The sequence below is a fragment of the Manis pentadactyla genome, chromosome 14, assembly GCF_030020395.1.
Source record: "Manis pentadactyla isolate mManPen7 chromosome 14, mManPen7.hap1, whole genome shotgun sequence".
Lineage (NCBI taxonomy): Eukaryota > Metazoa > Chordata > Mammalia > Pholidota > Manidae > Manis > Manis pentadactyla.
This window is the reverse complement of record NC_080032.1, coordinates 86,918,376-86,944,885: the sequence shown is the minus strand read 5'-3', so window position 1 is coordinate 86,944,885 and position 26,510 is coordinate 86,918,376. Positions and strand designations below refer to the sequence as shown.

General features: G+C 40.8%; 1 protein-coding gene across 1 annotated transcript in view; it reads left to right on the top strand.

Moving 5' to 3' along the window:
- SLC2A13 (solute carrier family 2 member 13) overlaps positions 1-26,510 on the top strand; it is a 243,588-nt gene that overhangs the window by 27,199 nt on the left and 189,879 nt on the right. Inside the window, exon 2 of the mRNA XM_036889418.2 lies at positions 13,357-13,516. Within this exon, the coding sequence (XP_036745313.2) occupies positions 13,357-13,516 (160 nt within the window). The remainder of the gene's footprint in view (positions 1-13,356; positions 13,517-26,510) is intronic.

The window sequence follows — 26,510 nt, the reverse complement described above, 5'->3', positions numbered from 1 at the left end:
TATTATTTGGTTTTAAGAATAATTTTTCTTTGAAAGAATTTTTATATTAAGGTTTAATTTGAAGTTTTGATTTAATTAACCAAAGTGCAGGTTTTTGAAGGATTTCTAGTAATAGAACTAATGATTCAGCCTTTTTCCTGTTGCTTCTCACCACTGATATTTTAGTATTTTATGGAAGCCTTCAATAGCATCCTTGATGGAATGAATAGTCTTGATGACATATTTTGCTCTATTTATTGTGATGGAAACTTAATATGCTGAGATATTGCAATGAGATATAACTGGCTTGTATGAAGTCCAATTTTGATAGTTTTAATAAGGCAGAAAGCCTGTGGGACCCTTGGAAGGAGAATCTCTTGATCATGAAAAGAAATTTCCTGTGCTGTGGGAGTCCATTAGTTTTTTTTTTGTCATCTTATCCTTTCCTTCCTTTCTTTCATCAATAAATGATCACTCCCATACGAGGTATTTTTATTTAGGTTGAAATACATCAGAATAACATTTATTATTTATTTTTGAAACTTATGTGTTAAAAATTGAAAACCACTTCATTGTGAGAAGCGGACCTGACATTTCAAAGTGTATTTATAATTGATATGGAGGACTGCTTTTCATACCAAGTCCCCCGGAGAAAAACGAACCCGTGTTTGACAGGTGTTGTGTAAGCTCTGATGTTTGGTTTTAACAAGAGGGAAAATATCGTTCCTGCAATCACAGTCATTAGTTTTCTGAGGTGAGCTGCATAAAAAGTTAAGTCTTTGACATTTTGGAGTCACCAACCTTAATTAGTCTGTCCTCTGTGACTTTCTTGTTTGAGTCATTGGTGCAGTTATAAAAAGTTCAGGCTTGGGCGTCCACTCGAACACGTGTGGCCATTGTTTCATTGCTATGGCGATTCAGCAATTAGTGTGAAGTTGCTGGCAAGCTCCTGGGCGCGGGTTTTGGGGCCCTGCCTTGGAAGTAGACGAGTGAGGCCCTTTCCACAGCTGCTGTGTGATTCTGAACGAGACAGTGACCGCTTGTCTTCCGTTTTCTTCTAATTTAGATGTAGACATGATGCTTCAGTGAATTCTTGGCTGACTATCTCCTTGTTCTCCTGTCTTATCAAAGGGAAAACAAATTTAGGTGTCAAGTAAACGTTGGGGCAAGTGGCTTGTGAAAGTTGCAGGAAGTAGTCCTAGAACGGAGTTTTCTGGCTTTTGGCTCTAAAATTGAAATGGCAAATGCTGAAGCAGTTATCTAAAAAACTTCACTAGGAGATTCTTCAGTTACCAAAACGTATAGATTTAGTCCATTGCTTGGGATAAATGAAAAAGTTCAGAGAGATTAATGAAAGCATAGCTATATAAAAGAACTTATAAAATAGATCCTGGAGAAGTGGTAGTTATGTTGGCTGAAATCACCACGGCTGTTATATAGAAAAAAGACAGTTTATTCATAGTTCTGTTGAGGACCAGGCCCAAGAGTGGCCATCAGTGTGGTCTGATAAACTGTCCTAAATCTCCTTCGGAGACTTAAGTAACTTCTCTGCAGCAGGGGATATGTGCAGAATGGTTACGTTTACCGACACATGAAGCCGTGTGGCATGGAGGCATGGAGTGATCTCAATTTCTGGTCAGGGTGCTACTCTATGCCATCAGTTAGGGAAGGCTTAAATGAAGATCTTTAGATTTTCTCAAAACAGTATCCTCTCAAGACACTTTCTTGTCTTCTAAAAACTTAACAGGTTACTTTGGGTGTATATTTCTCTTTTGGTATGCTTTCTCTTTAACTCAGCTTGAATTGATTTTTGTACCTAGTGAGGGGCAGGGGTTCAATTTCTTCCAGTAACTTGATGATACCCAGTTGTCTCCTCACGATTTATTTAACGGTCCATCTTTTCCTCTTGATTTTCAATACCTCCTCTGCTGTATGTACATTTGGTCTTGCCCACAATTTCTGCTCTTAGCTCCCCAAACTCTTGGAATTTCCAGCACTGAGAGTGAGAAAGTTGTCTTTTGTTGTGCTAATGTGGTGACTGTGGGAAAGCCTCTAAGGATGTAGGCTGCTTGGAACCAGCCATGTGATTGGGGCGTTGGAACCTTCAGTCCTGTCCGCTGTCCTCTGGGAGAGGAGCAGGGATGGAGGTTGAATCAGTAGCCAGTGGCCAATCAGTCATCCCTGTGTGATGAGGCCTCCATCACACCGCAGAAGGATGGAGTTCAGAGAGCTTCCAGGCCGTGACCATGTGGAGGTGCCAGGAAAGTGGCACTCTTGGAGCGGGCACGGCTGCTCTGCACCCCTTCCCCCTGACCTGGCCCTCTGCATCTCTTCTGTCTGGCTGTTCCTGAGTTATTATAGCCTTTTATAATCAGCTGGTGAACTAGTAGGTAAAATGTCTGAGTTCTGTGAGCCGTTCTAGCAATTAATTGAACCGAGGAGGAGGTGGTAGGACATGGTAGGAACCTCTAATTTTTGGCCAGTCAGTCAGGAGTACAGGTAACAACCTGGATTTGTGATTGCATCCTGAGTTGTAGGGGGTCATTAGAACTCCACTTAGTGCCAGGTGGTAAGAAGCACAGGTAACTGCCTGGGCACCTGAGGTGGGGCTGACTCTGCCTCTGGGTAGACAGCACAGTGAGTTGAACTGACACCCGGTACGGTATCTGGGAATCACTTTTTGATATAGGAAGCCCTCCTCGCCCCACTGGAATCGGGTCCAGAAACCCCCCCAAAAATACGCTTTTAGAATTTCCTTATTTAGGAATTTTGCCCATGTTCTTGAAAGAGATTTTTTTTCTGGTGGACTAGAAACCTAGGTCAGTAGTTACCCTCTCTCAGCACCAGGAAAATTCCACTTCACTGTCTTCTGGGTTCCTTTGTTCTGGCAGGAAGTCAGCTGTCACTTAGAAGAGAAATTATAACAGCAAGTGAGACAACTGGAGAGGGTCAAAATTTGGCTGTTACTTCTTCTTATTTTGTATTTTCAAAGGAACTAGTTATACAGGGGAATTTGCCTTCTCTCATTTCTGATTTCATCCCATAAATATGAAAATTGGAACATACCTGACAAGAGGATTTGAGGGAGCCTTTCAACTTAATAAGACAAATGCTTAAAAAAGCAAATTTCCAATATTTTGCATTTAAAACTACCCATCTAAGAGTTTCCATCAAGTTGAAATTAGTTCTTTGAAAGTGAATGTAAGTGGTCTTTATTATTTGCCATGTGTTCATATCCTTCTCCATCTCTCTCTCTGTCATCTGTCTTCCTGCCCTGTCTCCTCTTGAATAGGAAGGTGACTTCACATAAATAAAAGCTACTGAAACATACCATTGGCACACTTGGAGATTTTGCACGTTACCATTCAAAGAGGTCGACACAGTGGTCTAGGTAATTTTATGATTAAATCACTAAGGCAAAATGTGGGTACAGCAGTGCTAAAAGTCACTTTCCCTCATCATTTGTGGAAGAATTGGGAATCCCTACATCTTCTCTGGCTGTCAGTGTCTCACAGCTGCTGGAGCAGAAATAAAATTATGCAGCATCACTGCCAGCTAATTTGTGCCACCGCTAGGCTCTGCTGGTCGGGTCAGAGCTGCCACGAGGTGAACAAGTAGAGGAAGGACATGTTTATAAGCTGTGGAGAGTAAGATATGGGTTCATTTTAATCGCCTCTTTGTGAAGGTACCGTGTAGAGGGGTGGCACTGCCTTTCTGCAGTCACCGGCTTGTCCATTACGGGTCATACACTCTGAGTCTGTTTCGATGAGCGCCATGGTTACGGCATCTTGCTCATCATGTTCCCTAAGTGTAAAGGATCCAGATACTCCTTGGAGACCCTATAAAAAAACAACACTGCAGAATGTGGGTAAATGCTTTGCCATAAGTAGTTCCCACCACTTCAAAGAACCAGCTAAACAATATTTGAGTTATGCATACATTCCTGGTATATGAAACAAAATTTGAAGTTGGTTATGTCTATGAAAATTTATTTTGGCTCTATGCTAAAGAGAACCTGAAGATTTCCCTCTCCTTCACTCCATTTACTTTCATCATTAGTGAGATTTAGCTGTCTTAAAACCAGATGATACAGAACTAGAGCTCTTAAAAGCAGATTTTTAAAGCCTAGTGACTCTAACTCTTATAATTGCTCTTTAACAACCTTTTTGATTTTCTATTTCAAAAGTTTCTTGGATGATAAGTGCAAAAAGTGTACATATAAACAATTCCCTATTTTATAGTAATGAAGTAAGAGCACTCAAAGCCGACTTGGCTGAGTTCCTCGTCAAACATTTAAAAGTTTATTACAGATTGATTCCCAAGGATTATTAGTGGAAAGTCTGGGAAAGTAAATTGTGTGTCATTGTTTGTAGATCTTTAAAAAAATGTGCCTTTTTTCCTCTGCATTTGGTCAAGAAATTACTATGTATATTGATTTTTTAGTACAAGCGGCATAGGTATATTCATATGCCCAAGAAGGAAAGATAATATTAGAAGATTCAGGAAAGATAGTATCTGTTGGTGGGTGTTTTATATAATGTTTTGCCGCCTTTAAAACTCAGAGGTGAGGGTCATTCCATCTGTTTTTTGAAGACACAGGAAATCATTAATGAGATCTTTGGTAATGAAAGTCGACATTATCTTGCTCTATGAATGTTTGCCTCTTTTAAGATTAAAAAAAAAAAAGTAGAAATTTTTAATAGTTATGATGTTCTGACCTAATAAAATATTTTGCCGTTTGTTTATCAAGTGCTGGAACAGAAAAAGACCAGTTAATGCTTTGAAGTGGTTATCAGACAGGCCAAGAAATTCTATATAGTCCAAGAAGTATGTTACTTGAAACTGGGAAGAGAAGCCCTGAGAAGAACGATTCAGTGAACACCCAGGGTCTACTTACTCAGCTAGATTTCTCCAGTCCAAACTGAGGGGCAGTTCATACTAAAACTTCCATATCATTAAAGATTTTGTTAACTTGGAGTAGGTTTAGAGGTTGTTTAAAAATCGTAGATGGGTATTTTATCATCTGAGATTTTGACTACTTGAGAATGGCTGTCACATTCTCACACCTGAAGATGTTTGGCAAGATATAAAATACTTGGATCACAACATTTTCCCCTTAAATGCCTGTTGCTCAGTGGAATTTCATAGTGCCCTTTCTTTATTTACTTTGTGGGTAGGTGGGATTTTTTTCCTTTCTCCCCTATCCATTAAAAAATTGATCACTTTTTGTGAACTTTGCAAATCAGAAAACTTTCCAGGATGTGTCTCGATGTTACTACCTACCTACCTTTGGACCCACTTATTTATTCAGTTATAATTGTTTCTCTTCAATAATTTCTTCTATCATTTCACTTTCCTCTGCTTTCCATTCTTAGCATCTCCAATTGATGTTCCACACTGATTCAAATTTCACACAACTTGATTTCGGTTATTTACTGCCTCCAATATGGTATTTACTTTGTAATTATTTACATATTCTGCTACAGTTCTAGTGTTCTTGCAGTCCTCCCTTACCCTCCCCATTTCCCTGTTGAGTCTCATTCTGGGGTCTTTTATTTAAGTCCATTCCCTCCTCGTGGCTCTCTGTTTCTGCTTTTTAGGCAAGACCAGATCTTATACTAAAGAACAGATTAAAATTTTTGAGGGGGGTGGGTACTCATTTATTGTTTTGCTGCCTAAATATTTCTTTTAATGGGTCCTTCTTTTTACTCCTCAGCCCTTTGTATCTGTGCATGAATGTTTATACAACCAAATTCTCATCCTGCGTTTCTCTCCTCCTGCACACATTCCTTGTAATGTTGTCTGTGCCTATTTGGTTACAGTCTACATTCAGGTGAATCACAGCCTTTTAGCTCTTGTTTAGGCCCACATTGTTTTCTTTCCATAGAACATTTGCGTCTAGATGTCACAAAAGCCTAAATATGACAGAGTACCACTTAGGTTCCAGCTTGCTGAATTCACTGCCTTGAGGAAAACGTATTGATTTCTTATTAACCTTTGTGCATTCCATTTATCAGGCGTAAAAGCATACTGCTTCTGCTTTTGTAGCATTTTCTACAGCTATGTTTCCTTTAAAGTCTCTGAACTTTGTTTTAAGAAGTTTCTTACATATTTATTAATTTGTCATCTCTCCCCATCAAGAAATGGTTTTCCTTCTCTGTTCTTTTCTTGCCCTCTTCTGTCTGTATGTTCTAGGAACGTCTTCTCTTTATCTGAATACTGGACTATTACACTGTTATTTAAAACGATCTTATACTAAAAAGGTGCCAAAACTGTGTCCAGATGTTTGCATATGTCTATGTAAGGAAGTGTGTTTGGCTCTTGTACTTAGTTGTTATGTAGGCAGCTTTATGCCTTGTATCTTATACACAGTCAGCTTCTATATTTATTGTACCTGCCTAGCTCATATAAGACGTTTGAGACACCTTTTTGGAAAAGAATATTTAAAAAGAAGGAAAAGTTTGCAACATAATGAGTTAAAGCTATAGACTTATGGAAATGCTACTGTAAATTATAACCAAATTTTAATAGCAGTTACCATGGGTGGTTTAATTAGAGGTGATTTTTAAATTTACCTTGCTTCTTACCTGTAGTTTCCAAAATTCCTTTAATGAATAATGTATTTAGAGTTAAACCAGACCGTTAACACTAATTTAAGAGGATATTGTTTTGTGTATGCATCCTATAGTACTGATCAACAGCATTAAACCCAGGTATGTGCATGACACTTACTCAACTTATACAGAAGATAATGTGAGATATGACCCTTCCATTAAGGGACTTGTAGTCCTGCTTGGAGAAACAGTGTGATACAGACTTTACGGAGATGTTTACCATAAACATCTCGGTAAAGAACACGCGAAAAGAAACATGGGTAGATCAGTAGAATAGTCCCAGGTAATGCAGAGGAAGAGGTCATCTAGGCTGTGAGAGACCACTCTGACTGATGACGGCGTGTGTGATGCTTTTTAACACCGTGGAACATTAAGTCTGCTCTTTATCCCCATGAAGAGACTTTCTCCTAACCCGGCTCATCTGTTACAGGCATTTTGTGTTGTAGTATGTATGTCACGTGGGGGCTTATTGCTCACTGAAGCTGGTCAGCAGATTCTGTGAGCGTCTTAAGCCTTATTGTTAGAGAAAACAAAACAAAACTGATCTTGCTGGTGTTACCAACCTGGTAACTTGACATTTAGGGGAAGACGAACGGCCCGTCCTGGGCAGCCCGGCTGCAGCAGCTACGGTGAGGGGCACTTTGTTCACACAGGTTCTCTTTCTTTTTACTGAAGTGCTTTCTTTCAAGCTCATAGAGCAAGAATTTACCAGATGAAATTAGGACGTCGTCACCCTCCTTGCTGGAGAAGCACCACTGTTGGAAGGCAGCTGCCTGTGTTTCCCAGAAGGCAGTGAGGTGCTGCCCAGCTGCGCCCGAGGCTGCGGTGGTTCCCGGGTGTGTACCCATCACAACAGGGGTTCCTGATGTGGTTTGTTCATGAAATGATTAGGACTTCGGACTCAGGGCTTTCGGAGGGCTTCCCACACTTTCTGGAAGCCAGCTTCTGTGCCCAAGAGCATTTTGCGCTGTTTATGGCGAGAATCAGCCTGGTGGCTGGAGAGCCCTGACTCGGTCGCCCTGCGGGGTCTGAGGTGCCTTGCTCTGGTGAAACTCCCCAAGCCGAGTGTGGCATTGAATGTTCAGTGGTATGGACCTTTTTACTTCCTAAGAAATTGAACTTGTACCAGTATTCAGAAACAATGCCAACGCAGATTTTTGCAGTTGTGCAATAAGCTCTCAACAGGGACTTGTACCGCGACATTCCTTAGCTGTGTCCGTTTCAGTCCATCGGCTTAGTGTGACAAATAAGAACGTGTTCCTTCTTCATCAGGCGCTTCAGTGGATCAGTGCTTGGAATAGGGAAGAAATGAAAGCTTTTCCCAGGACTGCCCTAAACGTTACCATCAATTACATCCATGTATGAAGCACTTGATTCTCCGTTGGGGCTCTCGCACAGTATTACCGACTGCCCTTCCCTGCGACAGTGACCTTTGTCTAGAGACAGAATTCCATTTGTTTCCCCAAAGTGTGGAAAGGAGATTTTGGGGTAAGATAGCCTTAATTAATGCCCAAGGCTTTTCAAAAGTGAGCGCCGAGTTTAGAAATCCATAAATCATGGTTTGTGTGGGCTGTTTTATGGATGACAAGGTGCGTTAACAGTGCCTTTGTTCAGCATATGCGCATTGGACAGATGTGAGCATAGTGAACAGTCTGTTCTTCCTGATCATTGGCCATTTTTAATGGTTCTCCATTTTCATAAAGCAGTTTTATGGATTTAAACTTGTCCAGCTTGAAATTATGCAACTAATCACATTCAATTCTCATTTCACTTACTAATTTGAGCTCTTTAACATGACGCCTGGTGGCAGTAAGTCACAGAGCAGGCAGTCGGGGCAGGGGGAGATCAAGCCCTCCTGCCCCTAGAAGTTAATGTGTGCTAGCTGGGGTGATAGGGGCCAAAAAGAAAATCTGAGAAATTTCCAAAGGGTCACATTCTAAACAGAGACCTGCCCTTGCGTCCTTGAGCAGCATGTTCAAGGGAACTGGAATCTGTGAGACCTGTTTTGACATTAACTTGCTATGTGACTTTCTGAAAAACTCTCTAAGTCTGTCTCTAAGGCTGGGTTTTCTTACTATTTCTAAGGGGAAAAAATGAATGATATCTGTCCTGCCTATTATAGGATAACCTTACATGATAATACAAAATATAACACAAAGAGACTGGAAAATATGTTCTATGGAAAATATTACCCCATGCTGGTTGCTCTGTCTGACTTCTTCCTCTACAAGTCTCATAGATATTGTAATTGTTCAGGGCTCAGTCCGAGGCATTCCTCTCATTCTCCATTTCTGGGTGATCACCTCGGGTCCCATGGGTTCAGTTATGTGCAGACTCCCCACAGGACCGTCATCTGAGCTGTAGGTACTTGCGTGGCTCTGAAACCCGACGACGCCCAGTCTCACTCTGGACTTGCATTGAAAGAGATGGAGCCTAGCAACCAGAAGCAACTGAATAGGAATGCTACTCTTGTGTCTTAAAGATTATAATAATGCATAAGTTATAACTCAACAATATTTCTTAAAATCTTATCTGTACACCCACCTCATAAGCCTCAGTCAGTTCCTGTGTCACGGGCTCCCGTTTTTACTCTACGGATCCTGAGTTTCTCCCCACAAGCCAGATCTTTGGGCCATGTTTTCTTCTTTGGCCTTTTTTGTGAAGCATGATAACAGCTCAGGAACTAGGCTGAAAAAGACCCAATTGTCCCTTGGAGATGAGAGATGTCTCTTGTTGGTTATTTTGGTGAGACTCTTACTTGGGTAAGAGAATGAGGGAGGCTGGGAACATTCAGATGTAACTGATCTTTTCCCAGCACATCTGCAGTGTGGTCCCTTGCTCTCTACTGTATGTTTCCCAGAGCATCTCTGACTCATCGTGTCTAAAACTTAACCTTGTTTTCTTCCACCCAAGCTTGCTTCTCCTCCAGTGTCCCTTTGCTTTGTACAAAGTACCCATCATGCTCCTAGCTGCTTATTCTGGACATCTGAACATCATCCTTGAGTTCTTCTCTCCTCATCCTTCTTGTGCCATCCATAGTCTCTTTGGCCTGGGTACTCAGCACACAGTTCTAGAATCTTCCCTTTCACTCCACTGCTGCCGTTGCACTCCTTGCCCCCCTGCAATCAGTTTTCCAAACTCCAACCAGAATGTTCCTTTAAAAACATGAATCCGATGCACCTTTTCCTTCTTTACACTATTCAAAGGCTGCTGAGTCCCAGGATCCGGTGGTGGCCTCTGAGATCCTGTATAGTCTGGTTGATCTCTGCTGATGTCTGTAGAAATAGTCTCCCCTCCCTCAACAGGATGCATCTCTTCCTACCTCAAGGCCTCTGTCTAAGTTGGTCTGGTTGTCTGAAGTTTCTCTCACCCTCCCCACCACCTACTAGCTTACAAAGGCACCTCGGCTTAAATATAACCTCCTCATCTGGGGCCTCTCTGTCTCCCCAGGGTGGGCCAGTCCCTTTCCTATAGGCTCATATTCCCCCCTCTTCTCCTTTGGTGAGACCTATTATGCTTGAGATCTAGCTTGCTTGTTCAAACATGTTTTTCTCAGTAGACCCTGCACTCCATGAGGACAGAGGGCATGTCTGTCTCCTGCTGCACTGTGTCCCAGTGCTTAGCACTGCACCCACTCACATCCCATATCTGATGGACACTTACTGATTGATAGATTTTTGCTTTTGTGACTTGGGCTGTCTGCCCCTGGTCTTTACACATATTCTGCTTTACAACTTTCTGTTTACCTCTGAGAAAACCCCACGTCATATTGTCTTAAGCTCATGCTCTTCTCTGCAGAATCATCTGCCCAGTCTTTTCTAGCTAATCATTGTCGGCATCACAAGGAGGAACCCAGTGTGATCCTTACCATGGTATTTTAAAATTATTTGATCACATGTTTTTGTGAGGAGGGCTTGTGTGTGGCTTCCTTTATAGCAGGGCCCTATTTTGTTGACTTATATTCATCCTTATAATGCCAACACAGGTCAAACTGAATCAAAAAAGTCTGAACACCTCATAACTAGAGCTATAACAAGTTTTAGAAATAATTACTGACAGTCTTGACTACTTTCTGTATGCTGGGAACAATTATAAATGCTTCTACTCTATTAACTCACTGAATCATCTCAATTCCTGTGAAGGTGTTACTTTTATTCTTCACATTATATAAAGGAACTGGAGACCCACAAAGGTTTAGTAAGTTGTTTAGGGTTAGCCCACTGGTAAGTGACAAGACTGGAATTTAAACCCAGAGCCTACCTTCTCTGTGGTACTTTCAATATTGGGTCTGGAATCTTGCCATCTGGTTCAAATTCTGGTTCTGGTTCTCCTACTTATCATGTGACTTGGGGTAAGGTTTTTGTCTGTAAACTGCAGATAATTATATGTCCTTTATAGGACATTCTGAGGATTAAATAATCAGTCTCTGAATAGGTAATAGAATACAGGCAGTTGTAAGAGTATTAAGTTGATGTGAACTCTCATTCAATGACAGATCTTTTAGGGTTCTAAGTCTTAAGAGTCTGTCTTGTATAATTCTTCAGTCTTTCCCCTTTCCATTGCCTCTTACTTTCCAACGTTATGGTGTCTGTTTCTAATAATCAACCTTTCTGAGGGCCAGAGGACATCTCTGCATTTGCTATCAAGTGAAATCTGTGGGCTTCATGACAAGCATGTGCTGCTCGAAACCGCAGCCCTGATTTCCAAGTTCAAATCTGTGGCTGAACAGTGGAGTGAGGAGCTCTGGCTAAAGAGAGCAAGTGAATTCCTGCTACAGCCAGACCGAAGCAGCAGAAGAAATCCCATCAGTTAGTGCTGTCTGAGTTTGGAAAGTTTATTGAGATGTTCTAATTGTCAAATAACTAAGAAGAATATATAATTAATGTGTCAACGTTTGCAGCAAACGTTCCTTCTTTCCAAGTGAGTTGAGGCCCATTTAGGAGGGTCTGTGCTATTGTATCGAGTCAGATGGAAACTTGAGCTGTTCAGGTGTTGATTTAATTTTAAAGACTTCTCAAACTTTGTCTACTAACACATGCTTATTTTATGAAACTCATAAAAGCATGATTCTTTTCATCATCACCATTTATTTGACAGGCACTGCAAGTAGTGAATAACATGGGTAGAATTTAGAGTCTGTCATTCTGAGTCTTAAAAGTCTGACTTGGGTATGAACTTCATGACCTGGTCCCAGTTGTCCTATAACACAGTGAATATTCCAGAAGCAGATATCTATCACTTAAATAAATCTTGTCTGTCCATTTAGTTGCTTTTTTCAAAGGTAGAACAAAGCAAATATAACTTGAGCAATAATCTATTTAAAATAGGTGTAATTGGAGACAACTGTGGTATCCAGAGGGAGTTTAGTTCATCGCATAAATACCATGAAGTCCAAAGCACTTGATAGAGGGGGGCCTCTTGTGATGGAGGGAGATACAGGACCGCCCTGTGATTTATAGTGCCCGTAAGCAGACACAAACCCGTTACTGAGAAGCACGACTACTACAGTCACAGAGATGAGAGAAATGTCTCCTCCTGTGTGGAATGTAGGAAATGGCACCTTCTGCAGCCCTTGTACAGAAAAAACAGCCACCAGCTCAGCACCGCTGCCTGCAAGACAGGCTGCTTTTTGGCATCATAAGGATCAGTTCACGCCGAGCAGTTCTGTATGGCTCTGTTGTGCACCCACTGCCCTGCTGCCAGGGGACAGATGTGTGGTGACTGCAGATATAAAAAGATTACCTTTTCTTAGGCGGTCTGGCTTTGCTTACTGGTTTTCACTGAGCTTTTGGTGTGTATTGATTAGATAATAGTGTTAGGTTGAACAGACATACCTGGAAATGGGAAATGCCATGGGGATGTGAGCTCCAAAGGGCAATCAAGCCCAAGATTTTGTTTTAAGAAATAATTTTGGGTTGGTTCAAAGTTGTGTATGATAGAACTGTAGTTTTTTTAGTATGTGGTGAGCATCAGGGTCACTTGGAGGATTTTTAAGAGAGAGGCCCATTTCCCAACTCTCATTTTCCTATTTAGTAAGTCTGGGGTGGGTAAAGTTAGGCTATCCTTATAAAAAAATTTTTAAAAGCCATACAAGTGATAGAAAAAAAACATTTAAAGCAGATATAACCAAATATACCTTAGGCATAAAACCATCTCTTTTTTTGATTAAGATCATCTGTTTTTGAAGACTCTGAATTCTCAAAGCACTGTCCATTGTAAGCTCTTTCTGGAATATACACCTAGGCAATTAAATAAGGTGATTTAATATATGGATTTCTTATAAATAAGCCCATTCTTGGTTAGTAAACCAAAGTTTTGGTGTGTCTACTGGGACTGATGACTTTGAATAGTTAATATGTACTCTGGGATAATATTTTATTCTCACCATGGTCTCATTACATTTCCATATTGACTAAAAATATTTCAATAGTCACAGTTTATCTAGAGAGCATTCTCCTGTGTTTAGCCCTCAACTATTTTAAGGCATATTTACATGCATTCTGAAGTTATCTGAGATCTCTAGAAGTATTTGAATTGGTAGGTGTTGAAGTGGTAATATGAAAAATGATATTCAGAGATTGGTATCTCACATATGTATTATCTGCAAGGGTCACTAGTTATAGATGGAGTCTTTACATATGTGGTAAAGCTTTGTTTAAGGTAGGACACCAAGCGCATGTCTGTGTGTGTATGGCTTAGTCTAACAGTAATACAGAAATGTTGAGCAGATATCTTACGTTGAGTTCTCATGGTGTCTTTGCAGGCATTGCTTCTATGACGGTTCCAGTGTACATCGCCGAGGTCTCGCCACCCAACTTAAGAGGTCGATTAGTCACCATTAATACTCTCTTCATCACTGGAGGCCAGTTCTTTGCAAGCGTTGTTGACGGAGCCTTTAGTTATCTCCAAAAGGATGGATGGAGGTCTGTACATAGTGCTTACATTTCATTTGCAAATGAATCACTGATTTTAGAGGATGGGAAAAGAACTGTGAGAGGCAAAATATTACCTGGGGATTTTACATCATTGTAGCTAATTGGTAAATGGTTGATATTCAGCAAAATGGAAAGTGGACAAGAAGCTGATATTTATTTTAATGGTAGACAAGGAACTAGCCCCTAAGAGTTGATATTTACAGGGTTTTTTAGCATTTGGGTGACATTTCTTACACTGTGCGTAATCTTTTGCAATATTTATTAAAAAATGAATGCAGCAATAAATATGCATGGAGTTCTGGAATTGTTTCAGTGATTGACAAGCTGTTTATGAACTGCAGGTGTAACTAAGGTCCTTTTGATGTAGGCAGCTGCATTCTGATCCGAATGAAAGAAAACCTAGTCTTTAAAGGTATAGATTTAGCTATATAGAAAGGTGTCATATATATATAAATTTAAAATACACATATTCCTTGATCACTCTTTGGCTTATTTTGAGTCAAAAGAGATGAGAAAAATGTTTTAAAACTGCTTTAAAATATTTTTCATAGTGAATGTTAGAGAAACAAACTATTCTTACACTGAAGCTTAAAGATATTATAGGCTCTGGATTTTGCTATCACACTTTATAGTATTCAAAACAACAGGTCACACAATATTCTCTGACTTGTTTTCTTGCCACCTGTTTATTACAGCAAATGGTTACTGGGCATCCAGTCTGTACAGGTTGCTTTTTTCTCATACTTGTTTGCATGATGCTCACAGTGTTGAAATTAATCTGAGCCACTGAACAAAAAATGTTCAAGGGGATGTGAATGTAGGGAATTAAACTTCTATGGAAGCAGCACAGTAAATCCTGTGGCTTAGGATGAGCCATTAAAGACTTAGCCTGATGAAGTTTTATTAAAAGTCATGTGAGAAAAGTCATTAAAGCTGGTTAGGGGCCCACATTTGTCAGGCCCGTTAAAGGGAGGACACAACTCTTACAGCATCAGCTCCGTCTGCAGACGTTGCTAAGGCACTTTCTAACTTTGAAGGAATGAATCTCTGCCAAAGTGAAAAATTACTGGAAAATTGAAGAAACAGGAAACATCATCTCGCCTTAGCACTCTGTGCATGAACAGAAAGAGGGAGTGATAGCTGTTAGCAGCACGTCCTGATAGTTTGAGTTTTTCTTGGGAGCTCAGTGAAAGTGAGTGTCTCTTTCAACTCCAGGAGATCTAAATCCATTTGCATTTACTTAAAAATTTTTAGTTATGTAACTAATATAGGCATATGTAAATCTGCCTTTAAAGGAAAAGCTATAAAGTGCATAAGCCATGGTTTTGTGTTAAGTATAGCATTTTAGATAACCTTTATCAGTACTGGTTAGAGACAAAGATCAGTAGGGACAATGATTTGTGGATGTGGTGTCCCTGTGTAGGAAGGGAGGTCTTGGGACAGGTTTTAGGATACTTTTCAGAGGCAGGATGACATAGAGAAGCCTGGATTCAAATCTGTTTTCTGCTGCTCACCAGCCATGAACCTTGGATGAGTTACTTATCACCCCTAAGCTTCACTTTTATTATTATAAAAAGTGGAACCAAAATACTTTGTAAGATTTTGTGGGATCCGAGTTAATTATTATATGTTGACTATTCAGCTTAGTGTTGGCACATAGCAAATACTCAGTAAATGATGAATCGCATTATTATTTACTATTCTGATGAATGAATAAGAGATAAGTTGTAAGGAGAGATTGAAGGAAGACACGCTGTATGGCTTGTTTTCTTGTATTGGGGCTTTAGGGTGATAGGACAGAGGCTGAGAGAAAAATGTTACATCTTTTTATCTGCTATAGAAAGTAGAAACAGGAAAAGACTAGACACAAAAGTGATTTCTAAATAACCATGGGATCCTAGCTGAAGTTGGAGCCATGTATTTGTAGGAACAAGTAGAACACTTGTGAGAACTTTTCCCACACCCTGGAGGACCCAGGGGTGGAGAAATAAGAGGATGGGAAATTAACTTGGGCTGGTGTTCAGACCAATGCATTAACATGCCAGATCACTTGAAGCCACTTTCTGTTTGCACAATCACACATTTATCTGTGTCTGTATGCAAACATGTTTACATTTACAAGTGAATTTTCTGTGTTTATCTCTTCTATTATTTAACATCCTTGGGAGTATGTTTACTTCAACTGACTCCTGGGCTAATAAGAGTGTGGTTACAAGCAGATAAAGATTCAAGTGTTACCTCAGTTCCAACTTTAGAATTCTCAGCAGTTACAACTTACTCAAAATTATATAAATAGATAATTCATCATTTTTTTGTGGCAGTATATTTCAAAACTCCTACGAAAAGTGTGAGACTAAATGTTTCACGTAAAATTTCTTTCTCATACTCATATTTTCATATATCATAAAGTAAAAGTAAACCTTCCAAGACTTTGATTATTTTCACATTTATTTTTAATTTCCCTTTTTGACTTTTATTGCCTCTGAAATGCTACTTCAGGTTACTAAATATTTGATGTTATCTACATACCCAGGGCCGCTGATTTGCTAGTTCACATTATACTGATGAACAGTTTTAGACCTGTCAGTGAATAGCATTTGATCCTAACCAGTTTTGAGGCTGATGGGACTGGTATTAGTCCCTATTTGCAGGTTAAAACAAATGCTCAGTGAAGGAAAGTATTTGCCTGAAGCTATAAGGCTATTTCTTGGCAGAGATTAGAGCCAATTCTTCATACTCAATTTCTAACCACTTCATTATTCTGCTTCCAAAAGTTAATAGTCTAAAGTATAATTATCGATAATTTTTACAATAGCTATCAGATTGAGACATACAGAAGATGAAATTGATTAATGAGACAAAAAATTTCTTAGGTTTTTGGCGATGATGAAAGGCTACCTCACCTTTTGTGCCTGACATATCAAAGCTTCTGTTCTCTTATTGCTTGGGTATCATAGATATAAGTTGTTTTCTGGTGAACTACTGGAAGATTAGTTTTTCTAGAAAAAACAATTGCCAGTAGAAGATTGAATGCTAGCATTTCTCTAATGTTTGGTGGTATAATATATTCCATCTAGGAAAGATACCATCTGGTTTTGTGAGACAAGGGGAATAAGGATTTTGAGGATATAATCATTAAAGATTAGATTTTGAAAGGCAGCTTTATTGAGATACTCATTTTTCATTCAATTTACCCATTTAAAGTGTACAGTAACTTTGAGTATATTTACAGAGGTATACAGATATCACTGTAATCAAGTTTAGAACATTTCCATTACCCCAAAAAGGAACTTTGTACCCCTCGCTGTCACCCACCACCTCCCAGCTCCTCCCAGCTCTAGGTAACCATTAATTTACTTTTTGCCTCTATAATGTTGCCTACTCTGGGTATTTTCATGTACCAATATGTGGTCTTCTGTGACTGACTCCTGCCACTTAGCATGTTTTCAAGGCTCATGAGTATTGTAGCATGTATCAGTTCACACAGACCTCATTTTTATTTTGGTTTGTGATTCTGCATTTTTTACACATTGAAGGTCTAATGCAACCCTGTGTCCAGGAAGTCTTTTGAGGCCATTTATTGCAGTAGCACTTGCATAGTGTCTCTGTGTCATGTTCTGGTAATTCTCACAATATTTCAGACTTCTTCATTACTATTATATTTGTGATGGCGATCTGTGATCAGTGATTATGACTCTCTGAAAGCTCGGATAATGGTTAGCAATTTTTAGTAATAAAGTATTTTCCATTGAAGGTCTGTACATTGTTCTTTTAGACATAATGCCGTATCACCTTTAACAGACACAGTACAGTGTGAACGTAACTTTTATATATACTGGGAAACCAAAACACTCATTGACTCACTTTGTGGCCGAATCGGCTTCACTGCAGTGGTCTGTAACCAGTCCCACAGTATCTCTGGGGTAAGGCATCTACTCTATTTCTTTCCACTGGTGAATAATGTGGATATGCCACATTTTGTTTATCCACTCGTCAGTTGTTAAACATTTGAGTTTTCCACTTTTTGGCCACTGAAAGTAATACTGCTGTGGACATCGGCAGAGCTTTCAGAGTGGACATATGATTTCCGTTCCCTGGGTACATACCTGGATGTTGAACTGTGAGGTCACATAAGGTAACTATGTTTAGCCTTTTGACAAACTTCCAGACTGTTTCCAAAGCAGCTGCGCTATTTTGCATTGCCACTTAGTAGTGATGAGAATTCCATGCTTCCCACATCCCAGTAAACGCTGATTATTATTTGTCTTTTTGATTATATCCTCTTCGTGGGTATGAAGTGACATCTTGTTGTGCTTTTGAATCGCATCTCCCTGATGACAGATGATGTTGAGAAAGATTTTATTTTTACCTAATATGTGCTTATAAAGATGACCAAAGTATTTTGGTAGTTAATATTAATTATGTAAAGTTTTATCATTGCCCTTTCAGTGCTAATATTTTTTAAACTCGTTGAACATAGATTTACTCACTACACCTTAAGCAACAGCTTTCTTTGTTTTTTAAATTTAAGTTGCTTTTTTAAATTATTGAATTAAAGTCTGGCACATAGAAGGCTCTCAATAAATATAAAATAAAGTGAATTTAGTAGCCACCACAGTGATCTGCCTAAAATGTGTATCTGGGCATGCCACTGCTAAAATGCTTCAAAGCCTCCTCATTTCCTATAGGAAAAATATCAAGCTCTAAGATAGCTTCCATTATCCAAGCGTGCCTGCTTTTTTAGGTTTTTGTAACTCATTGTTGCCTCCCTCCCTCCTCCTTTGCACAACAACTGTGCCATCTATATATTATATAGCATTATTTACACACACACACACACACACACACCTCTCCTATCCACCAATCACATCTTTTTCATGTTTCTGTTTTTCCTGTCTGCTCACTTTAGCCATAATGTCCTTTTACCCGGTGCAAATTTACTGCTGTGCCCCCTTTAAATCTCTGCTGTGTACCATGGGAAGCTGTCCTTGTCCCTCTGTCCTTTCAGCAGACTTTGTACATAGCTTCCCTTTTATTTTGAACTTGCTGCTTATTTGTCTGTCTCCTCTAATTGACTCGAGCTCCTGAGCGTCATTGACTTTGTACTCATTTTTAGATCTAGTAAAAGGCCCAGAACATTGTAAATGCTCAATAAATGTTTAGTGTGCTGAGCTGAATTGATTGGGCTCTGGGAAGGGACTCTTAACTAAAATAAAAAGGTATTGATTGTAAACCCAAATGCCAATTCATTAATTTATGCTGAGGAATACATACACTTCACAGAGAGCTGAGAAACTAAATTATTAATCCTAAGTGTTTCTTAGCATGAAAGTTAGAGAAAGAAAATTAGTTTCTAAGCCCATGAAAATTTCTATTCCTCTAAATAACACACGTCTCTAGGTTCCAGAATATCTTTTGTCCTTTTCTCTTGGACAGCACTGGTTTTTAAGTGAGTGGTCCTCTATTTATAATTAAATCAACCATCACATGATTTCTGTGCATAAGGTTGGTATGTCTGTAGATGGGCTAAATTCTTTTCTTTCATGTTGTTCGCTTTATTCTCAGGTTTAATTTTTTAAATTGGCAGGTGTCTGAGCATGCTGGCTGTTCTCACGGTTTTTGTCATTTCCATGATGCTTTCATTTTTCTTCTTTTGGCTAAAGAAGTAAAATTTGAGACAATAAAGAGAAGCACAAAGTATCAGTGCTATAGTGGCAGCTCCCTGAGAGGATTTTCTGGAGTATCTTCAGGCTAATTCACAGACTCTGTGAAACTTGTGTTGAGCATTCAACTTGTGTTGAGCATTGTGGGTAGACAGAGGCAGAAATGGGGCAGTGCGGAGACTGGGTGAGGGCAGAACAGGACACTGAAGTGGTCATGTGCCTGGTGGATTGGAGCCAGATTCTAGAGGTCTGTGAATTCTAGGCTAGAGGTTTTCAACTTTTTTATCTGCAGGCAAAGGGAGGCTATTATTTTTTAAGCAGGGCATTCCATAACAGGAGTCAAGGATTAATATGGCGTGATGCCCAGAATTCACTGGGATTTTTGGCTCTTGGATTGATTCAAGGAACCTATTGATGCGACTGCCGCTGGGATGCAGTGTGGGCAGTGAGATGTCACTCTTGGGAACATCCGTTAGTATGGAAATCATTCAGTCGCTTAAAAAAATTTTGGCACTTGCTGTACTGTTGTGCTTGGTACTAGAGATAGAAAGATAAGGAACGTTTCTGTCCTCAAGCCCCTCCAAGCCTAAGGGAGAGACTTTTCATCAGCATGTTCATTAAATAATGGATTTCATGGGAGCTCTCGGAGGGTGAATAACTTAGCTTCACAACTTTGCCCGTAGATAAAAGATATTTGAGCTGACTCTTTCATGAATAAAACAGTCCTAGGAATTGTGAGGGAGAGGGAAGTTCCAGGTGAAATACATTTTTCAGAAGCCCTGTAGCGTGTAAGAGCCAGTCACGTTGGGCAGCAATGGACGTGTAGGGCAGGCGGGTAGAGGGCTGTGGTAGTTGTCAGTGGGCATGAATAAACTTTACATCCATTGCATTTGTTTAACAGTATATTGTGTTGGGTTTGCTTCTTGAAAGTCTCAGAAAATAAGTCTTAAAGTAATCAATATACTTTGGTATGAAAAAATTAATGAGTCTTCCTCTTTCATCCTAGTCTACAATTTAAAAAACCATGTCAATAAGATGCTTTTCGGAATCATATTGAAAAGTGGGTGATAATCTCCAAGCAAATTTATGCTGGGAAAGTGTTCTTATAATTTAGTGCTGATAGAGCGGTGGTGCTTGGCTCCCTACAAAATACAGAATATGAAGCAGTTTTTCTCTTAAAAATCTAACTGTGCAGCGACCATTTTAAGAAAGGTGGATTTAGTTAAAAATAAATACCTTAATGCTGCAGATATTTGTAGTTTTTTCATAGACAGAATTAAGACACAGGACTGTTCATCATAAAGACATCATAGTATACTGGGAGGAATAGGTTTACCACTTGCTTTCTCAGCAGGAGTTAATGTATCTAAGCTCTAATATCCTCATGTAGCTAATGCTTCACGGTCACAAGGTGTATTGTTAGGATCGCCTGACTTAATGGCTGTGAACATACATACAAACTCTTAAATACTACTAGGTATTGTTTGTGCTTATCTCCAGAAAATCTTTGGCTGACTCTCTATCTTGTATCTGAAGTTGACCATAAAAATTGCCCTTCCATTCAATTATCTGAATTTTCCAAGTAAAAAGTACTCATGGCTTGCTAGTGAGAGCGGTTTATATAAGACTGGTCTCCCTTGTGGAGAACCGTATAAACCATGGACAGAATATAAAACACTGCCTAGGACACCAGTGAGCCCCAGATCCAAGTGTAGGCTGAAACGGAAGGGAGTTGGTGCTTCAGGGTTCCATAAAGGAATGGCTTATGGTGAGAACTACATTCATGGCTTTTCCTCTTTTCCCCTCAAACCACAATGCTGGGCAGCTAAAATTTAAGCTGAAAAGTAGTTTTGTTGGCTTACTGTGTCGGTGGCTAGAGTTTGGGGTGGCCAGAGCAGCTGGAATTCAAGGGGGGAAAATCCAGGAGAAGAATATTATAGAGAGAAGGAAGCCCACAAATCTTAATAGTATTTGTCATAAATTTTTTACTGACCCCTGAACTATGAATATACAGGAGAGATTCCATGAAGCATGCAGAACGCAAGATGGTAATTTCCAGCCCATAGGAGGACTGACATCTCTGGAGTTTGAAACTGGCTAAGTGAGAGGGACTAAGAGCTCAGGCTTTCCACTGAATCCCCAGAAGGCTCAGTCCTTAGGAATGAAGATTTGTTGCATGGCGTTATCTTGGTGGTATCAGTTATCAGTGTTGATATTCTACATGGTCCTTGATGGTGGAGGAAAATTAACTCACCAGCCTCAGGCCTCCACTGGGCAGTGATTTATTATTTTAATTTCTTATCAGTTCATTTGTTATGAGTTGTGAGTCATTAACCAAAACTGAAAAATACATTATCAACTGAGTTTTACGATAGCAAGTGGCTACATTCAGGGTTATCTGTTTGCATGTAAAACTTTTTCATTAAATAGTATCATATTACATAAATCATTGTTTGGTGATTATCATGTAAACATCCTATAATTGATATATGTTAACCATTTCTTTCATGAATCAAATAATAGAGGCCTTTTAGTAAATGGATCACTTGTGATTATTATGTAAATATATGAGAAGTATACAAAAAACTCAGTGTGCATAGGAACTTTGGGCAGTGATGTTGGGTAGTTCCGGCTGGAGGCCTGAAGGACAATATTCTTAGATGTGGTTTGACGGGTTTGCATTATACCTTTTTTTTTCCCACTTTCATTTTTTAAAAAATTTTGTTATCATTAACATACAATCACATGAGGAACATTGCGGTTACTAGATTCCCCCATTATCAAGTCCCCAGCACATACCCCATTATAGTCACTGTCCACCAGCTTAGTAAGATGTTATAGAATCACTACTTGTCTTCTCTTTGCTATACTGCCTTCCTCATGCCCCTTACTGTATCTTTAAGCAAAAAATGTTTCACTAGCTTAAACAGAATATAACAGTAAGGATCGTTGGAAAGTTCCAGGTTTCTTTTGGGGTGGAGACAGGTGGGGGGGTTCAGATTTACATAACCCTACACTCAATGTTTAAGTTTATTCGGTATTCTCAATGATTGGCTTAGGGTTTGGCATTTGGCATGCATTCAGGAGATGTTTGCTGGGCAAACAGTTGAGTAATAACTCAGAGAGATCACAAGGAATCCAGCTTTAGCTTTCCAGGCAAACAGAGTAAATCTTTGGGAACATTTTCAGAGAACTTACGGATTCTAACAGCCCCTTTTATTTTCAGTGAATTGCTTCAGGAAAGACAAAGGTTTTGAGTTTGTTTTGTAGTTCTGTGTGAAAGGATCCCAGTTTGGAACTGTGGCGTTTTAAAGAGCGAGGCGCAGCATCTTCATACGCACGGTCGTCCTCTGACTTACTTGAGTTGTTGAGAATGGGCTGACACGGACATGATCTGTAAACCGATAGCAAACGGGCACATGCAGAAATGCCAGCCAGCAGACGGGATGGGACTAAAACTCGGGCATCATGAGCTCAGTTTTGCCACTTGGTATTTTTCAATTTATTATAAGAGTATTGGACATTAGAGATTACTGCTAAAAATTCTCATTGTGCTCAAAGTTTTAGAGATTGTCACTGAGTTAATCTTAGTGTTTTGTAAAATATCAGGATTCTCTGTGGCTAGAAAAATAAAAGGTGGAGATTTGGTTTGAAAATGTAAACTGTAGACAACATGCAGTTGAGAGACAGGGAGGGCAGCAAGTGTTGGACTGTAGATACCCTCATGCCCTCTGGGCCTGTTAGGACGGTAACTGGGCTCAGTGTAAAATGCATCTCCCCTTAGTAGAATTCAGCACTTCAAGAGCTATAAAACTGTTGCATACAATTTAAGTAAAACACATGGTAATACAGTTCCCCCAGCTATGGTAGTTTTGTTACAGCTTGACTTACAATTAAAACCATAAATCATGAAGCACTTCCACTGTACGGCATGGCAATCTTTTCACATCCTTTGGGGATTTAAAGAAGAAAAAGAACAGAGGGGAGAAGAGAAACGGAATGTGGGTGCAGGATACGGTTCCTCACTCCCGCATATTCCTTTTGGGAGAGGGGAGGCGTGGGGGGCCTTTGGGAGACAGACTGGAGAACAAAGCACAGAGGAAAGCAACGCAAGACTCACCATGTCCTTCATGTGAAATATTTTAACAGGGTCACATCTCAGGTCAATTTTTTTGCTCCCAAACATCTTATAAACTATTGACTGTTTTGTTACCTGTATTTTTCTTGTTTAGTTTACTTGCGTATATTAGAGAAAAATGAAATAGTCAGTTTGGTACTGTGTTCAGAGTAAGCAGTACAAGTCGACCCTTACAAAAGAGATGTTTTCTTTTAATTAATAATCAATGACTTTCATAGTAACCCTCTGGTGTCATGAGAATAAGGAGCTGTTCCACTTGCCACCAGCAGGTCTGTGTCTAGTTTGCCGTCCCCCATCCCAGCGGGTGCTTCTGTGTGGCTGGGCTTATAGGATTGGGGTGGGGCCCGCTCCCAGCTAGCCTCTTTGCCCTGTTATTCTGAAGGGTTTACTGCATTGAGCAGAGGTGAATGAGCCATAAAACTCCAGAAGGGATCCTCCAAAGTCTTTAAACATGAGGCTAAGGTAAAATAATGTTCCGTTTTATGATTTCTGAAGAAGTACCTTAGCTAATCATTAAATGTCCATTATAGCTTGACATACAATGAACATTTATTGTAGGAGCCAGACGACCTAGATTTTCATCCAACTGCCAGTGCATTCTAGTTCTGTATCTTCTTTGTATCTCGTTTGTCTTTAAGACGAGGGTAATAATGGCACCCGCCTCTCAGGTTGTGAAGATAAGTGGGTCAAGGTGTCTTAAGCCCTTTGGACAGGGCTTGGTGCACAGTGACTAGTGCTGGGGATCAGCCTTCCCATCGCTGTGACTGCTGTTAAATGATTACATCTCCAAGCTGCATTTGTACTGCTAGATTTTCACATATCTGGAGCACAATCACCCTTGTGGAACTACTAGGGTATAAGTAACACGTTTATCATATTGGTAGACCATGTCATCAGTTCTGAGAAGGGGCAGTTACCAGTGTAAAATTCTGTGTCTTAAGTGGCCATCATATTAAAGGATGTTGCCTTTCGTCTCATAGGTGAGAGCCACGTGCTTCCTTTAAAACCAGAATGCTGGCGAAGGTCCAGGGAAGCCCCTGTCTAGTGCTGCCCGGGGCCCCTGGCCGGCCGATGGCAGCAGGCGCTCGGCCCGGGGGCGGGAGGGGGGCTGGTGCCCACCGGTGCAGGGGTTCCCCTCCCGGGGCGGCCTGTTGGTGCTGGGAAGAGGGCGTGAGCTGAGCTGAAACACCCGGGCTTGTCCCCCTTGCGGACCTATCCCACCCCCCCGAGTTTGACAGCAGCGCTCACCACTTGGGAATCCCCCCTTATTTGAGGCCCCCCTTAGCTTTCTGGTGGGCGGGTGCTGGTCCTGACAGCTGGTCAAAAAACTCACCTGGGAACTTGCATTCAGAGTCAGGGGCAGCTCTCCGTGAGGGCCCCGACACTCTGGGCCTCCGCCGGCTGCACTTCTGCCTCCGTGGGACGACCGGCCTCTGCCCACTGGTGTGGACCCTGGGTGCCTGTCGTTCGCTCTCCCCGCCGGGGTTTCCCAAGCGCTTAGATCAGTGGTTCGCAGTGTAAGTTAGCGCCACTGCGGGAGCTTCTAATGACACAGGAGTCCCTGGGCCCGGGGCCCAGGCCAGCTAGTCCAAATCCCCGGGTGGGAGGACTGGACCCTGGTGTGTTTTAAAAGCTACCTCCTGGGTGATGGCCGCGCAGCCGCCAAGGGCCTCGTGGGACCTCCCTTAGCGGCGGGGCTGCCGTGTGTCGGGCCGAGGGCCCTGGCCTGCCAGTCCTCTGGGTTCTGGTTTCCTTGGGTCTACGGGGCCGACGGTGAGTCCCTCATGCTTCCTTAACTGACCCCAAAGAGTTCCTCTGTTGACACTCATGACGAAGCCTGCATCCGTACCACAGCAGAGCAACCCCGTGTTTATTTTTCCTGTGTTCAGGTCTGCGCATCATTGGAGGAACGGTTTTTCCTCAAGGAGGAAATTGGTTAGTCTGCCTACTGACCGCTGCGGCGGATGGGAGGCCCAGGACAGGCGGGTGGCATTGAACTGATTGGCAGGGGAGGTAAAAGCACGTCGCGCTGGGCATCCTCTCCGTTCTAGGTACCAACTGAATGGTCTCATTTGAGCCTCCCGGCAGGACTATAAAACAGACATTGTCGCCCGTGCATTAAAACGTCAGGGAACCTGACCAGGGCTCTGTGGTCAGTGTGCCCAGAGCCGGGGGGCGGCCCAGCTCTGTTCCCGGCTCTCCCCGTCGGAGGCCACAGCTACTCCTGATCTTGTGTATTTGGTCTCTGCAGAGCCGTGGAAGTGTATTCCTATCAAAATATTTTTATCATGAAAGGTAATTAAAATAAAACAGGCTCCTTTGTTTTACTTTTAGAAGAGAAACGTTGGGATGTAAATGGATAAAACTAGTTTTATGCTGACTAGTCTTTAGAATCGGGCTTTAATGTCCTCCCCCACCCTCGTCTTAGGGCTTTGAATTGTGAATTTCAGACCTAGGTTCTTGGGACTTACAGAGCTCAAAAGGCTGCAGAGCTAAAGTGTTCTGTCTTCTATAGCTCTAGAAACATAGGCTAAATTATATAATAAGTCGTGGGGATGCAAAGTACCATCGGAAATGTAGTCAATAATATATTATCTTTGTATGGTGAGAGTGGGTAGCTACACTTAATCGTGGTAAGCATTTCATACTGTATGTAGTTGTCCAATTGCTATGTTTACACTTGAAACCAACATAATATTGTATATCAACTATACTTCAATGAAAAAGAAAAGGCTAATGTGTATATTTGCATTTTTCCTTGTCTTTTCCCTTTTCTTTCCTTTCCCCCTTTTTCTTTCTTTTAGTTTTTAAGTATATTGTGTACTGGAAATAAATAGTAGTGAAGGGCAAAGTATGTGAGCACCCTTCGGGCTGAAGATGATTCCGTTTCCACATTCATTTCAAATACTTGGAAGTATTCCCTGTAGCCCTTCCGTCTTAACTCACCACGAAGGGGGTCTGGAGAGCAGAAGGGAAGTCCATGAAGGGCGCAGAGAAACAAGACACAAAGGCTTGCACCTTCCTTAGGGCTTCTCTGATTAATTCCCTAATCCAGTACCTTTGATGTCTGCTTTTTTATCACTTTCTTTTAAATAACTGGCAGTATAGCTGTGCATAACCTTTTCTTTGAGACAACACAACCAAACAGAAATTTGATTCACTTACAACAATGAAACATACA